The 16,082-nt window shown below is 41.7% G+C and overlaps 1 protein-coding gene and 1 long non-coding RNA gene across 3 annotated transcripts in view; one reads left to right on the forward strand and one right to left on the reverse strand.

The window, feature by feature from the left end:
- LOC122561573 (fructose-1,6-bisphosphatase isozyme 2-like) overlaps positions 1–5,604 on the reverse strand; it is a 33,005-nt gene extending 27,401 nt beyond the window's left edge. The window contains exon 1 of the mRNA XM_043713388.1: positions 5,340–5,604. Coding sequence (XP_043569323.1) covers positions 5,340–5,509 — 170 coding nt within the window. The 5' untranslated portion in view covers positions 5,510–5,604. The remainder of the gene's footprint in view (positions 1–5,339) is intronic.
- The window catches only part of LOC122561584, a 57,015-nt gene that overhangs the window by 33,788 nt on the left and 7,145 nt on the right, over positions 1–16,082 (forward strand). The gene's annotated exons all lie outside the window — the stretch shown is intronic.

Consider the following 16,082-nt stretch of genomic DNA (forward strand, 5'->3'; position numbering starts at 1 on the left):
GAGAGAGAGAGAGCGTGTGAGAGAGAGAGAGCGTGTGAGAGCGAGCGAGCGTGTGAGAGAGCGAGCGAGAGAGAGCGAGCGAGCGAGAGCGAGCGAGAGCGAGAGAGAGCGAGAGAGAGCGAGAGAGAGAGAGCGTGCGAGAGCGAGCGAGCGAGCGAGCGTGCGAGAGCGAGCGAGCGAGCGAGAGAGCAGAATTTTAAAACGGACCTAAGAGACAACTTTTTCACGCAGAGGGTAGTGGGGTATGGAATGAGCTGCCAGACAATGTGGTGGAGGCTGGTACAACTACAACATTTTAAATGGCATCCGGATGTGTATATGAATAGGAAGGGTTTAGAGGGATATGGGCCAAATGTGACTAGATTTACCCAGGATATCTTATTGGAATGGAGGAATTGGACTGAAGGGTTTTTTTCTGTGCTGTACATCTGAATGACACTATGACTCTAAGTATCCATGAAGAAGCATGATTTCACAAACAAAAAAAAAGTATAAAAAAGTATTGTAACTTTCCAAGTAACTGTAATGTTGTCACACCAACATACATAGTTCATGGAATCACAGCCTAACCCAATTAATTTAAAATATTATGCTTTCAAAGAAGGGCTAGTTGCAAACTAATCAAAGTCAGATTTGTACTGATGCCCTTTTGAATAAGCATAGTTTAAAAGTTTCCTACTAAACACACTTTCAAACTTGAAGTCCATAGGTCTTAATTTGCAAAAAAAATGGACTTCCTTTAGTGAATGAGGTTTGATTAGTTATGATGCAATTAACCTTGCATTACCTGATACGTGGACTAAACTTTACAACGATAAAGACAATTTTATTTTTAAAAGACTCTAAGATAGGAGTTCCTAACAAGAGGTAAAATCAGAATAATACATGTATTCTAACAGACTGTGTTTGCACAGCCATTTGCTGTTTTATTTTACAGTTGGATAAATGACCAGCTCCCTGCACAATGAGCTTCTTGAACTCCGAGCTCCTGGTTGTGCACCATGAACCCAGCTAAGTAAAATTTAAAGGACTTAGCATCTAGTTTATCAACATCAGTAGTGTTAAGACAACAAGAGGAGGGGTTGAACGCGCACATTCTTTAAATATGGAAGGAACCCCTCTATGTCACCCTTCACTCTTAAAAGATGCCCAATATGTCCTGGGATAAACGTAAAGTGATTACCATCTGGTATGTAGGTGCTGAGAACACAATGGATTGTTGGAAGTCACTGAACTTATGGGAGTAGTAGTTTTATTTTGTTCAGGTAGGTCATGGTATTATGCATAGACCCTGAAGTCCAAAGATGGAAATTACTTTTGGACGTTCTCCAGTGCTACCATGTGTACAGTAGTGACCAGTGGACGAATGAAAAAGGGCAAGTGTTCAACCTGCTTAACATATTAGTTACCCATTTCGTACATACACACAGAACTAATTTCTAGATAAAGCAAATATATAGTAACTAGTTTCAAAACTCCTAGATGCATAGCACGTCCACAACGAACATGAACTGGTGTCCTGTGTGTACTTTTGGTGGGTCAGTGGCAGATGCAACTAGTCCAGTTTTAGTATTTAGTGACTTCACTTAGTTTCATGCTTTCCATTAAATGTAATATGAAATTATATACATCCCTCAGTATGAATGTTAATAGATGAAAAAAAAAATCATTTTAAGGGATCTATTCCTATAAGGGCAGGAACCTAACTAACCTTCATTCTTCCATTTATAGTGGATAAAATGTAGCCGAGGTTACTTATACTTCATACATGATTTGCACTGGTGTAGACTTCCAAATGAAGATTACATGCATCATATGTATAGAAGGATACAGAGTAGGCAACTAGGTCAGGAAATGTATGCAAAACAAAGAAACAGAAAAAGGCAAATGGTGATTGTTTTTTGGTACCCTTTTCAAACAATTCCTAATGGAATTTCACATTTTACTGGTTCTATACATGATAGTAGCTAACGATCACTGTCAGAGCAATTTCAGTACTGTACAACAGTTGAAGAACTGCACTGGAAAAAAGTAGGGACAACAAAAGTCACAGATCTATAACACTGGTTCTTTCATCAACAGTAGATATGCTTAGTATTTCCAGAATTTCTAATTATTATCCCAGTGGGGGTAAATAGTTATGAAAATTCAAATTTGTCAAGTCAGAGTTTTGAAACAGCATGAAACAAAACCTTTAGCCTAAAATGTCTGCACCACTCAAACATCTCATCCCATTTTCCAGCACTTGGCTCATTGTTACAGCATTTCAAGCATTAATCTAAATAGTTCTTAAATGTCTTGAGAGTCCCACCACCCATCTGGCTATACGATCCAGATACAACCCTCTGGGTGCAAAACTATGTCCTTAAATTCTCTCTAAACAACCTGGTCCTTACCTTAAAAACTGTGTTCCCTGGTTATTGACCTCTTTATTAAATGGAAATGTTTCTCCCTACTGATCCTGTCTATGCCCCTCAGAACTCTGTATATCTCAATCTGATCCCCTCAGCCTTTTCTGCTCTGAGGAAAACAACATCAGCCATCTAGTGTCTTTTTATAGTCAAAATGCTCCAGCCAGGTAACATCCTGATGTATCACTTCTCTAATGCAGTCACATTTTTCCTATAGTTTGGCTACCAGAATTGTACACAGCACTCTAACTGTGGCTCAAAGATATATCCAACTTCATCATAACCTTCTTGATCTTGTATTCATTCTTTTGACTTGAGACAACTATCCCATTCTATTATCAACAAGATGTTTTCTTGATAGATTCAAAAATGGCTCAATAAAAATTGAAATTCAGCAGGAGTGGCAGCATCTGTGGGAAAAAGGCAGAGTTAATGTACTCTTCAGCAGAACTGATAGCAACTAGGAGAAAGTGGAATTTTGCAAAGATACTACAGTTTGGAGACAGAGACAGAGAGAGAAAGAGAGACACACAGAGACACACAGAGAGACACAGAGATCTCCTCACAGCGCCAGAGACCAGGGTTCAATTCCCACCTCAGGCAACTGACTGTGTGGAGTTTGCACGTTCTCCCAGTGTCTGCATGGGTTTCCTCCGGGTGCTCCAGTTTCCTCCCACAGTCCAAAAACGTGCAGGTTAGGTGAATTGATCATGCTATATTGCCCGCGTTAGGTGAAGGGGTAAATGTAGGGGAATAGGTCTGGGTGGGTTGCGCTTCGGCAGGGCCTGTTTCCACACTAAGTAAGTAAGCTGAAGGTGTGATAATAGGACTATGTGAAGATGTGTAGGCTGTGTTGAAAGCAACCAATGTCAAATCAGGACCAGATTGGAGAATGTCTAAAAATCAAAGGATATAATCAGGCTCTGAAGTTGTTGAACTCGATGTTGAGTCCTAGAGGTTTGAAGGGACCCCAAATAAAGAATGAGGAGCAATTCTTCGAGGTTGGACTGAGGCTCGCTTGAGCACTGCAACATGCCTGCCACAGAAATGTCGGCATGGGAACACGCTGATGCGCTGAAGAAGCAAAGAAAGGAAGAAGAAAATGTGGCTGGTCATGGCATTCTGTTGGAGGTAACAGAAATGGCGGTCTGTGATCCTTTGGATGCAGAGGCTCATGGGGTGGTAAGTAGGACTGGGGTGGGGGGGGAGACTCTATTTTTGAGAGAGGAAAGAGAAGGGATAAGGGCAGAAAAGGAGCTGATGGCCCTGTCAGTCATGGCAATGGAGAACACACTGATTGAGAAAAAGGTGGACATTTCTTAGGTCCCCTGCAGAATATGGCATCATCAGAACAAATGTGATGGTGATGGAGAAAATGGGATGGACTCCTTAAAGTAAGCAGGGTGTGCAGATGTACAGTCAAGGTAACTGTGGGAGTCAGTCAGTAGCCAGCTCATCCCAGAATTGGAAACAGAGACTTTTGAGGAAGGTAAGGAGAAAGATCTGGTGAAGGTGACAGCAGGAAGCAAAATTGATAAATTTTTCCTTTTCCAAATGAGAGAGAGAGAAGCATTTCAAGTGCTGCGCTGGGGAAAGAGTAGAATTGGAACCAGGAATGTACTTCATACCTCTCAAAGTGACAGGCATTACTCAGGCCCATGTGGTAGCTATGGCCACATCTTTGATCTGAAGACAGTTGAGAGGGATTAAGGGAGAAGTTGTTCAAAATGAAGATGAGCTGAGCCAGGCAATGAAGCGTGCTGGTGGATGGAGATGGTTCAGGCCTCTTTTCCAGGAAGAAGCGGAGAGCCTTAGGACATCCTGATGGGGGATGGATGTAGAGGGGGACTGCACGTGAAGTTGGAAGCTTCGAAACTGGCGTAAAGCATCAGAAGAATCCCAGATGTAACTGGGGAGGTACTAGACAAGGGGAGAAAAAACTCCAGTTAAGGTAGGAAGAAATAATTACCGGGGAGCAGAAGTAGGCAGAAACAATGGATCCACTAGGGGAAGGAGGTAGAAGTGGCAAACTTGGTGTTCACCATCAAAAAAAACTTGATTAAGTCATAGTAAAAGAACCACACCTTTGTTAATTAGTGTGGTGGAATTTCAATATCAAGTGGATGACAGGACCAAGGGTGGCACTGGAAATGTAATCCCAGAGAGAGCTCTGCTGTATACAGTAACAGGACATTTTTCATTAAATCTACACAGTGACGCTTGCCAGATTTGAAATTGCAACATCTTTAAAGTAATGAGGAGATGATATCAAAACAGGGAGTGAAGTAGTATTGTTTGGAAGTAACTGATAGGAACACAATATGCTGTTTTACATTGCTGTGTGAGCATGAGGCAGCACTTCCTGTTGTACAAACCTGCGCTCTCCTATTGGGAGATTGGCGGTACACACCTCCTAACTTTTAAAATACACTAAAAGGACTAAATGGAACGCCGAAACATTTTGTTTTTCTTTCTTGTATGAAGCAAAAAAGAAATTGAAAAAGGTGGATGAAAATATTTTCGGGCACAACCAAACGTTAATAGTACAGAAACACAATCAGGGTCAGCATTCGATGTGTTTGACAGAGCTTGTATTGCAATATACAAACTACGCTTTGTGAAATTCTTCTAAAATTGTATTGTAGATTTACTTCCTCCATAAAGCAGCTACTACAAATCCATGCCAAAAATCAGACGGCAACGGATCTGAAACCGGAGGAACAGAACCTACTTGCTTAACTTGTGGGGCGACGTTCCTAACAGCGTGAAAATACGAAACAAACTTTCTGAAACTATAATACTGGCCCAGGGAGAAATGAATGGTTTCGTTAAGCCGCCGACTAACTACTTGAGCCCACATATTTCACAAGGTCCCCTCGGGGTTCAGGGTCTGCAGCGTGCGATTACTTGCAGAGAGGGGATACGTACAGATTAGCGATACCAGCCTTCCTGACGGCCGATGAGATGGCTTTGACAGCGGTGTAAATAGCGCTGAGAAGCTGATTCAGTTCGCCGGTGCCTTTCGCCTTTCTGCCCTCCTCAAGCATGAAACGAGTCACCGTGACAAGGTTGGTATCGAAAGGAGAGCGGTCTGACATGTTTCCTCCCGATTGCTCGCTTAAGGGAGAGAGTGTACAGTCAGGGAGCGATGGGAAGACTGAGCTGCTGAATGAAGCAACTCAAAAAGCCACACCACAAACTTCCAGAGGGAGGCACGTTTTAGATCAGCACTTTCAGCCAATCCTCTAACGATCCAGCCCAGGAAAGGGGAGGGACTCCTTCACAGAACAATCAAGCCAAATCTGAGTGGCTAACTGAATCTGGGTAAAGTTCACATGGAAATGGAAATAAACAAGTGGTACGGCATCTAATTTATTGACGTTGCTTTTTGAAGGAAATTTCTGTTGGTGTGCACGGTTGTATTTTTAAAACACACCCATCCTAATGATGTATAATGATGACATACAGTTCCTGCTATAAAGTATCTTTCAGTGATAAACGAGGAATATCATCTATGAGATTACATTTAAATTATGAAGCTATCACAGTGATTTTACCGAACGTGATGAAATCTGGAACTGCTGTCAGTTTATTTCAAAGTTCAGGGGGTCGGTAACTTGACGCGTGCCCCTCCCTCCCCCACAATGAGATCTTCAAATCAGATCAGATCGTGAGATCTTACTGCTTTAGCTACTCCTGAAAGTCCTTTAAAAAATTGACAGGAACTTCCACTCTTTTATTCCCTCCATCTAAGGACAAAAGAAAATTCTTGAAATTTGAACGTGTTCGTGTGATGTGGGAAGTGGAGAACTGGAACTTTGATTGATAATTGTAATTAACTGAAGTTATCCTTGAAATATAGACGTGTTAAAGGAACTTCATCCCTCCACACTCTCTCAATCCCAGTTGATATTTGGCAACTTTGCAGGGTTTTGAAAGCAATGGTTGGAACTGGAACTTGCTTTCTAATGCAGATGTCCAACAGCAAAAAAAGAGCCGGTATGTTGGGAACATACTGACGCCCATATTTAACGTAAATGCATTTGTTGCTGTGGGAAACTCCTGCAAACCTGATATTCAAATATGTTCAGGCCAATGACGTCGTGTTTTAACCCTACATTCTGTCTTTTGCACTCAGTGCTTGGGTATTCTGGAACTGGTCAGGTAAATAGAGGTGAGAGGTTTGATAGCCCGGAAAACACTGAGACCTCGCAGTTGCTTCCCTGTCTTAGGTAAAGGTTTTTACTCTCAAGACAGAGAGTGTGCTTTCATCGCATTGGAGGCAATTTCTAAGACTTCAGAGGGTCATTTTTGCTACCTTGAAGTTTTATGCCTGTGATCTAAAATTCCCAGCTCTCAATCAGCAACTTTGGGGCAACACTCAGAACTTGAATTTGAATCTCTGATGACGGACAAGAGGAACAAAACTTAAAAGTAATAGCAGCTGCCTTTTCCTAAACTACTTGTCATTTCACAGGGCTCTTGTCTGCTAGATAACCACCAACTTAGACAGTACAGACAGAAGAAGACAGAAAATTAATTTCTCCTGAAAGAAGGCAACCTGCCAAGGTGACTGGATTGGAAAACATGGTCAGTGGCAGATAAGGTCACTGTAGCCTGTTTTTTGACTTGGTTCTGATGCCTTCAACGATCTGCCACTGGCATCAATCAAATCTCACAATCTGCCATACTGGTCAGCTGGTGAGTTTTTAAAAAATATTGTTCATTCAGGGGATGTGGGCTTCACTGGCTGCATCGGCATCTATTTCTCAAAGTCGACAGTGTGGTGCTGGAAAAGCACAGCAAGTCCTAATGAAGGGCTTTTGCCCAAAATGGCGATTTTCCTGCTCCTCAGATGCTGCTTGATCTGCTGTGCTTTCCCAGCACCACATTCTCATCTCTAATCTTCAGCATCTGCAGTCCTCACTTTCCCCTATTTATTTCTCAAACCTATTTTCCCTTCAGAAAGTGCTGATGAAGTGTCTTCTTGAATCACCACGGTCAATTTGGTGTAGGTGGACCTACAATGCTTTTAGGACCAGAGTTCCCGACCCAGACACAATCGTGCCACATTTTTCCGAGCTGCCGCTTATGCCCAGTAAGAATGAAGTTCAATCAAAATAAGAGAGTCCTCAGATTTGCTATGCTGACTGGATTTCCACATGCCTAGGGAGCTATTGACTGAACAAACGAGTCACCTTAGACTTCCTGACGTCAGTGGTGGACAAGTTGTTGGAGGGAATCCTGAGGGCCACGATTTACATGTATCTGGATAGGCAAGGACTGATTAAGGATAGTCAACATGTCTATCATGGGAAATCATGTATCATGAACTTGATTGAGTTTTTTGAAGAAGTAACAAAGAGGATTGATGAGGGCAGAGTGGTGGACGTGATCTATATAGAGTCAAGAATGTGGCGCTGGAAAAGTACAGGTCAGGCAGCTTCTGAGGAGCAGGAAAATCGTCATTTCTGGTAAAAGCCCTTCATCAGGAGTGATCTTTATGGACAAGGTTCCTCATAGTAGACTGGTTAGCCAGGTTAGATCTCGTGGAATACAGGAAGAACTAACCATTTTGTTGCAGAACTGGCTCGGAGGTAGAAAACAGAGGGTAGTGAATGGTTGCTTTTCAGACAGGAAGCCTGTGACCAGCGGTGTGCCACAAGGTTCAGTGCTGAGTCCACTGCGTTTTGTCATTTATATAAATAATTTGGATGCGAGATAAGAGGTTTAATTAGTAAGTTTGCAGATGACACCAAAATTGGAGGTATAGTGGACAGCGAAGAAGGTTACCTCAGAGTACAATGAGATCACGATTAAATGGGAAAATGGGCCTAGGAGTGGCAGATGGAGTTTCATTTAGGATTGCATTTTGGAAAGGCAATTCAGGGCAGGACTTATACACTTAATGGTAAGGTCCTGAACAAATACACCTTGGAGTGCAGGTTCATAGCTCCTTGAAAGTGGAGTTGCAGTTAGATAGGATAGTAAAGAAAGTGTTTGGTATGCTTTCCTTTATTGATCAGAGTATTGAGTATAGGAACTGGGAGGCCATGTTCTGGTTGTACAGGACATTGGTTAGGCCACTATTGGAATATCGTGTGCAATTCTGGTCTCCCTCCTATCGGAAAAATGTTGTGAAACATGAAAGGGTTCAGAAGGGATTTACAAGGATATTGCCAGGGTTGGAGGATTTGAAATATAGGGAGAGGCTGAATAGGTTGGCGCTATTTTCCCTGGAGTGTCAGGGCTGAGGGGTGACCATATACAGGTTTATAAAATCATGAGGGGCATGAAGTGGGGGAGTCCAGAATTAGAAGGCATAGGTTTAGGGTGAGAGAGGAAAAATTTAAAAGGCACCTAGGGGGCAACTTTTTCATGCAGAGGGTGGTGTGTGCATGGAATGAGCTGCCAGAGGAAGTGATGAAGGCTTGTACAAATGCAACATTCAAAAGACATCTGGACCGGTATATGACTAGGAAGGGTTTAGAGGGAAATGGGCCAAGTGCTGGCAAATGCAACAAAGTTGAGTTAGGATATCTGGCTGGCATGGACAATTTGGACCAAAGGGTTTGTTTCTGTGTGTCTATCTCAATGACTATATGACTCAGGAGTATTCAAAAACCAAAAGGGACACCGCTGCATTAATGTTCAGTTGACATATGATCACTGAAAAATCATTGTGTAGATCAATGCAAGATACCCAGTAAGCTGTCATGATTTCTTCATCCTGCACTAGTCAAGTTTTCCACAGATCTTTGTGCTTTCAAGTATGATCAGTTGATTCCTGTGAGGAGTCCTAACACTACTGCACATACAATCAAAGACAAGTTTAGTTATTAAATAAGCCATTGAGATGCAGAAGAAGTGATTCAGGCACCTGGTCAAATGTGGAAGCAGCTCTCAGTATGCAGCAGCAACAGTATGCAGGATAGTGAGTTATCTGCTCACATTGCAGCAGAGAGGAATGGAACTTCAGGAAAAGGAAGATAATGATTGTTCTTCATCTTCAGGGAGATTTATTTTCAGGAAGAGGTGGAAGAGACTGTTGTGGCAAGGGCAATTATAGCCACTCAGCTGCCAATGATGTCTGGGATAGACTCATTTAGGTCCAATTCACGTAATCTGAGGCAGTGCAGTCAACTGGCAGACTAACTGTGAAGTTGCTGAAGTGCTGCATCCTCAATGAAATGGATATGTTCACTTAAAAGTACGGGTAGCTCTCCGATGACATTGTAGTTGCATTCCAGCGAAACCTTGCTTAATAGAAAATTGCTTTATATAAATAATGGGGCCTGGGGAAAAAGTGGGGTTGGGGCAGACCAGCAAAACATATCAGTCAGAATCGTTCAAAAATCACCCAAACGTCTAAAACAAAATATAGCACAGCCTGAATGAAGGTTGAAATCATATTTATTAACGAAACAAAAATAAATTTAACACAGTACATTTAAAAAATGCATTCTGTACAGTACATTTAAAAAATGCATTCTGTACAGAATCTCTCATAGTCATAACTGCTCTATTGGCAGCTAACATCGCGCATGCGAAGAACAGTGCAGAGATTTCGGCGTGAGCATTGGTGCATATGCAGAATGAAGCCCACAAACTGATCCCTGCTGGAATCATGCTATTGCGTTCTCGAAACTTCCATTCCCTAATTCTTCAGCAATGTTATAGCCAAATCGTGCTGTTGAAATGTCCATTATCCAAAAAGTACCTACAAGTCATTCCATACATAGAACCAAAATTATTATCAAAGGCTGCAGATATTTGAGAAGTATTTTTGAGCTCTCTAAAGGTATATGAGGGTAAGGTTTGACTGGCAAAAAAATCAAGAGAATGCATAACTATTGTGAGAGTATGAAATAGACAGTGGGCAAAGCACAAATGTAGTACCAACATGAATAAGGCAAGCACAGACATCCTGGCTATGATACCTGTTCCTCTTGTGTGGGTGTTCCACACTGTGGAGAAATTTCATGACTTTAAAAGATAAGATCATAAGTCGTTACTTCTTCATAACAGATATAATGTATAAAATGGCTCTGCTCTGGTTAATAACTGCATACTCCCTAAATTAAAACAGAGTACATTCCAGAAGCTCCTACTGCTGGTTACAACCAGGCCTGTCATCCTAAACAATGACTTCAACTGCACCATTGATGGCTCTGGCAGGACCAATAGCAAACTGAGCATCATGTTCAAGCTCCTAACGGAAATGGGTAATTGAATTGAATTGAATTAGTTTTATTTTCACATGTAGAATAAAGAACAGTACAGCATAGGAACAGGCCCTTCAGCACTCCAAGCCTGCACCAATGCGTTTTGCCCTTCCATACTAAGACTGGCTTCACTTACAGGATTCATAGCCCTCTATTCTTTTCATGTATTTGTCCAGGTGCTTCTTGAATGTGCTGTTGTTCTTCCACCATCTCCTCTGGCAGCGCGTTCTGGGCACTCACCATGCTTTGTTCGAAGAATGTCCTCACACATCTCTTCTCAACTTCCCCCCCTGCACTTTGAACTTGTATCCCTGAGTAATTGACGCCCTACCCTGAGAAAAAACCTCATACTTCGCACTCTATCCATACCATTCATAACCTTATAAATTTCTATCAGGTGCAGTCATATTTGTCAAGCAGCTCTGTTTCAGAGGTTTCAGTGCTCTATGAGCTGTTAGGAGGGTTGTACAATGAGATAAAAGTAACTGCTGCTGGAAATCCATCAATCCACTGAAACATGCTCTTTAGTCTGCCTGATAATTGCTCGTCTTCCATTGTGAAGTGCATCAATAGCTGAAAGTTGCCATATTCCTATGTACGAACATGTGTGTTCATACATTAAAACCTGGAGCAACTATCTTAAAGTTTCAATAGGGGAAGGCTATTGTCTAAGGCCCTCCTGTCATAGTATACTGAAGGACTAGAAACAAATGCAAAACTGCGATGTGTGCATCAGAGAATGTTGGACATAAAATATAATGTCCAATGTAAATGTAACTTATCAATAACAATTATCGTGAGACACATTATGTACTGTGGTGTAAAGAACTCACCTGTATTGAACTTCATGAAATGTTAAATTTGAATTGTTATATAAATGAAAGGTACTTTCACCAATTTTAATAACAAATATGTTTTAGAAAGAAAACACTGTAATAAAAAGCTTTCTGTAGGAATGTCAGCAGGTAGGATGGCGGTGGCAATGGGGACAGGGAGATTTGTTCTTTTATAAGCACAATGCCCAAAATTGATGTAAGGATGCCTTTTTGTTGAACTGAGTGGCATACAAAGCTGTGAGAAATCATGTTGGACAGACCGTTGAGATGCCTGTGTTCAGAGAAATATGCACATGACATGGTATTTCTGCATGGTTTCCACACTGATTGCAGGATAACCTTGGCAGGGGCAATGAATTAATACTGAACCTTGCAGAATTTTGAATGTGAGTTGCACTCGGATGTCTTTAAACGGGGGTGTCGAGAGCATGCATGTTATTGCTACTATAGGATTCCTTAGTTCTATACATAGTGTGTTCCGAGGAAGGAATTAAGGGCTACGGGGAGAATGCGGGTAAATGGAGTTAAAATGCCCATCAGCCATGATTGAATGACGGAGTGGACTCGATGGGCCGAATGGCCTTACTTCCACTCCTATGTCTTATGGTCTTAACTCAGAAGTGTTATGAGTTAGCATAAGGGTTATGAAGCATCGTAGGATTGGGTAGCATTCATGAGGAGTTATTATGGATGGGAATGGGTAGGGGAAGTGTGAGAGTTGGATGGTCTAATAATTATCAAAACAACTTGAATAAAGTCCCAGCAGACTGAGGTGGGCTTTTTAAGCAACATGCCATGGCACTCAGCAGCTCCCAAGTGTGGGGTACAAGGCCTGTAATATATATCCAAACATGAGGGTTTCAACTTGATCCTGTGCCTGCCTTCCAGAATAAAGATTGTCCATTTGGGGCAAGTTTTCCAGAGGTAGTTAAGCTCGGCTGGGAAATTTCCTGACTCAAGCTATCTAGCCACTAGGATGACAGTCTAGTCCTCTGGTCAGTGGCATATGTTCTCAATGAATTGCACAATCCACAGTGTTTCCATAATTCTTTTAATATAAGCAATTCTCCCCAGACCCTTGGAGTATCCACATCACTTCATGAAAGATTTATTGACAAATAACGTACAAGTTGAAAATCAAATTTTTGCTCAAATTCACTTGCAAATTTTCAAACTAAATATACATTAGAATTTTTTTAATCACACATTTTATAAAATAAAATCCGCTTGTACCCAGTTTCCGATGTGTTGGCTAAGTTGTTTATACAGGAAGATGTTATTTCTTTTCTAGACCTAATGAAAATGCCAACGAAGGTTTCAAATATCCTTATCAGTATTGTTTAGTAAGTGGTGCTTAGAGTCATAGTCATAGAGCTGTACAGCAGGGAAACAGACTGTTCAGTCCAACTCATTCATCTTATAATCTTGCACAGGATGGATTGAGATGTTTTATTATAGCCTTTGCATTGCTCTATTCAATTGCAATGTTTAACCGATATTCAAAAAAGAAATATTGGTATATTAGTACGCATACATAAGAAATTTGACATTTTTCTCATCAGATATCTTAAGTTAATCTAGTCCCATTTGCCAATATTTGGCCCATATCCTTCTAAACCCGTCCTATTCATATATCCATCCAGATGCCTTTTGAATGTTATAATTATACCAGTCTCCACCACTTCCTCTGGCAGCTCATTCCATATACACACCACCCTCTGCATGAAAATGTTGCCCCTTAGGTCTCTTTCACATCTTTCCGCTCTCACCTTAAACCTATGCCCTGCAGCTTTTGACTCCCCAACCCCGGGGAAAAGACCTTGGCTATTCACCGTATCCAACTGGAGAAAAGATTTTGGCTGTTCACCCTATCTATGCCCTTCGTGATTTTATAAACCTCTATAAGGTCATCCCTCAGCCTCTGAAGCTCCAAGGAACAGCCTCAACCTATTCAGCCTCTCTTTATAAATCAAACCTTCCAACCCTGGCAACATTCTTGTAAATCTTTTCTGTACCCTTCCGATGATTAGTTTGTGTCAGATAGTACTGTCCACTTAATAATGGTTACTCCACTTCAAAAATAGATAGTTGTGGGAAGCATCCTAATACATCTGTACTGCTTGTTAATGCAGCTACTATACTAATCTTGCAAATCATGTTTATGTTGGGTCAATATTTATTTTGAAAGAAATAGTACTTTCAATAACAGAGTTACAAGATAAGTAGAATTATCTAATCATTTGATTTCTGACAGTTAGCAGTTGAGTACATGTAGGAGGTAAGTGCATTCTTAGAATTAGAAATATTTAAATAATTTAGCTGCACCTTTTAATTTTTTTCTGTTATTGTAGTGCCTTATGTAATGAGGCTATTTTATGAATTTCGACAAACAATTGTACTAACAATGCGTCAGCCTTGGTTTAATAGTTATAGTCTCACCTCAGAGTGTTAGCTCAGAGTCAGGAGGTTGTGGGTTCTAGTTCCACTTCAGAGACTTGATTACATATTCTAAGTTGACACTTCAGTGTGACACGAAAGGAGTAGAATGCTTTCAAAAGTGGACCGAAAGGGAAATATTATGATAAATCTGCTGTTTAGCTTGGCCAGAAGAACTTGATGTTAAATACGGTGCCAGTTGAAGATACTGAAGTGAAGACATCTTATCATTTCTTCCTGAAGCAAATTCAACCACCTCAATCTTAAGTCTCTCACTCAGTATCAGTGAAGATTCCTAGATACTTGATATTTTCTAATCAACATGTTCAGAGATGTTACTACACTGGAGCAAGTGGGACTTGAACCTAGGCCTCCTGGCTCAGAGGTAGGGTCTTCACCACTGTGTCACAAGAGCCCTTCATTATACATATATTTATGTAATTTTCGAATCAACCTATTCAGAGATGTTATGTCAGACCTCTGGAGCAGGTGGGACTTGAATCCAGGCCTCCTGATTTAGAGTCAGGGACAATTAGTTGCCTCTTTTCATTCAATTGTAACAGTGAATACATTTCAAAAGTGCTCAACTGCATGTAAAACAACTGCGATATGATATGGTTGTAAAAGATGCTGTATAATTTAAAATTCTTCTTTCTCTCCTCATTGTACCTTGATGTTGCCTTCTCTTTGTTTAAATTTGTATCTGAAAATTGGTCTGTTCAATACACAGTAATGAAAGTAGTCAGAGCTGACCTATCCTTTGCACAGGATGGGTTGAGATGTTTTATTATAGCCTTTGCATTGCTCTATTCAATTGCAATGTTTAACCGATATTCAAAAAAGAAATATTGGTATATTAGTATGCATACATAAGAAATTTGACATTTTTCTCAGTTTATGTTCAAGTTAAGTTAGCTCAAGAACATGGAAGATATAGAATGTAGGGAAATAGATGGTGACCTCCTGAAAAATGTCCACATTACAGAGGAGAAAATGCTGATGTCTTGAAACATAAAAGTGGATAAATGCGAGGTGCGGGATTTTGGGAAAGCAAATCTTAGCTGGACTTATACACTTAATAGTAAGGTCCTAGGGAGTGTTGCTGAACAAAGAGACCTTGGAGTGCAGGTTCATAGCTCCTTGAAAGTGGAGTCACAGGTGGTTAGGATAGTGAAGAAGGCGTTTGGTATGCTTTCCTTTATTGGTCAGAGTATTGAGTACAGGAGTTGGGAGGTATTGTTGCGGTTGAGAAGACATTGGACAGGCCAATGGAATATTGCGTGCAATTCTGGTCTCCTGCCTATCGGAAAGATGTTGTGAAACTTGAAAGGGTTCAGAAAAGATTTACAAGGATGTTGCCAGGGTTGGAGGATTTGAGCTAAAGGGAGAGGTTGAATAGGCTAAGGCTGTTTTCCCTGGAGCGTCGGAGGCTGAGGGGTAACCATATAGAGGTTTATAAAATCATCAGGGGCATGGATAAGGTCTTTTCCCTGGGGTGGGGGAGTCCAGAACTAAGGACATAGGTTTAGGGTGAGAGGGGAGAGGCGGCTGGGGAGAAGGTAGCAAAGAGTACAATACGTGAATAGGGATGGAGATGGAGGTGATAGGTCAGAGGGGAGGGTGGAACGGATGACAAGTCATGAGGACAGTGCTAAGCGGGAAGGTTGGAACTGGGGTAAGGTAGGGGGGGGAGGGGAAATGAGGAAACTGGTGAATTCCACATTGATTCTCTGGGGTTGAAGTGGTCCGAGGCGGAAGATGAGACTTGCTTCCTCCAGGTGGCGGGTGGTGAGGGAGTGGCTGTGGAGGAGGCCTAGGACCTGCATGTCCTTGGCAGAGTGGGAGGGGGAGTTGAAATGGTGGGCCATGGGGCGGTGGGGTTGATTGGTGCGGGTGTCCCAGAGATGTTCCCTGAAAGACTCTGCAAGGAGGCGTCCAGTCTCCCCAATGTTGAGGAGACCACATCGGGAGCAATGGATACAATAAATGACATTGGTGGATGTGCAGGTGAAACTTTGATGGATGTGGAAGGCTCCTTTGGGGCCTTGGATGTAGGCGAGGGAGGAGGTGTGGGCGCAGGTTTTGTAGTTCCTGCGGTGGTAGGGGTGGGTGCCAGGATGGGAGAGTATGTTGGGGGGGCATGGACCTGACCAGGTAGTCACGGAGGGAACGGT

The sequence above is a fragment of the Chiloscyllium plagiosum genome, chromosome 2 (genome assembly GCF_004010195.1).
Source record: "Chiloscyllium plagiosum isolate BGI_BamShark_2017 chromosome 2, ASM401019v2, whole genome shotgun sequence".
NCBI lineage: Eukaryota > Metazoa > Chordata > Chondrichthyes > Orectolobiformes > Hemiscylliidae > Chiloscyllium > Chiloscyllium plagiosum.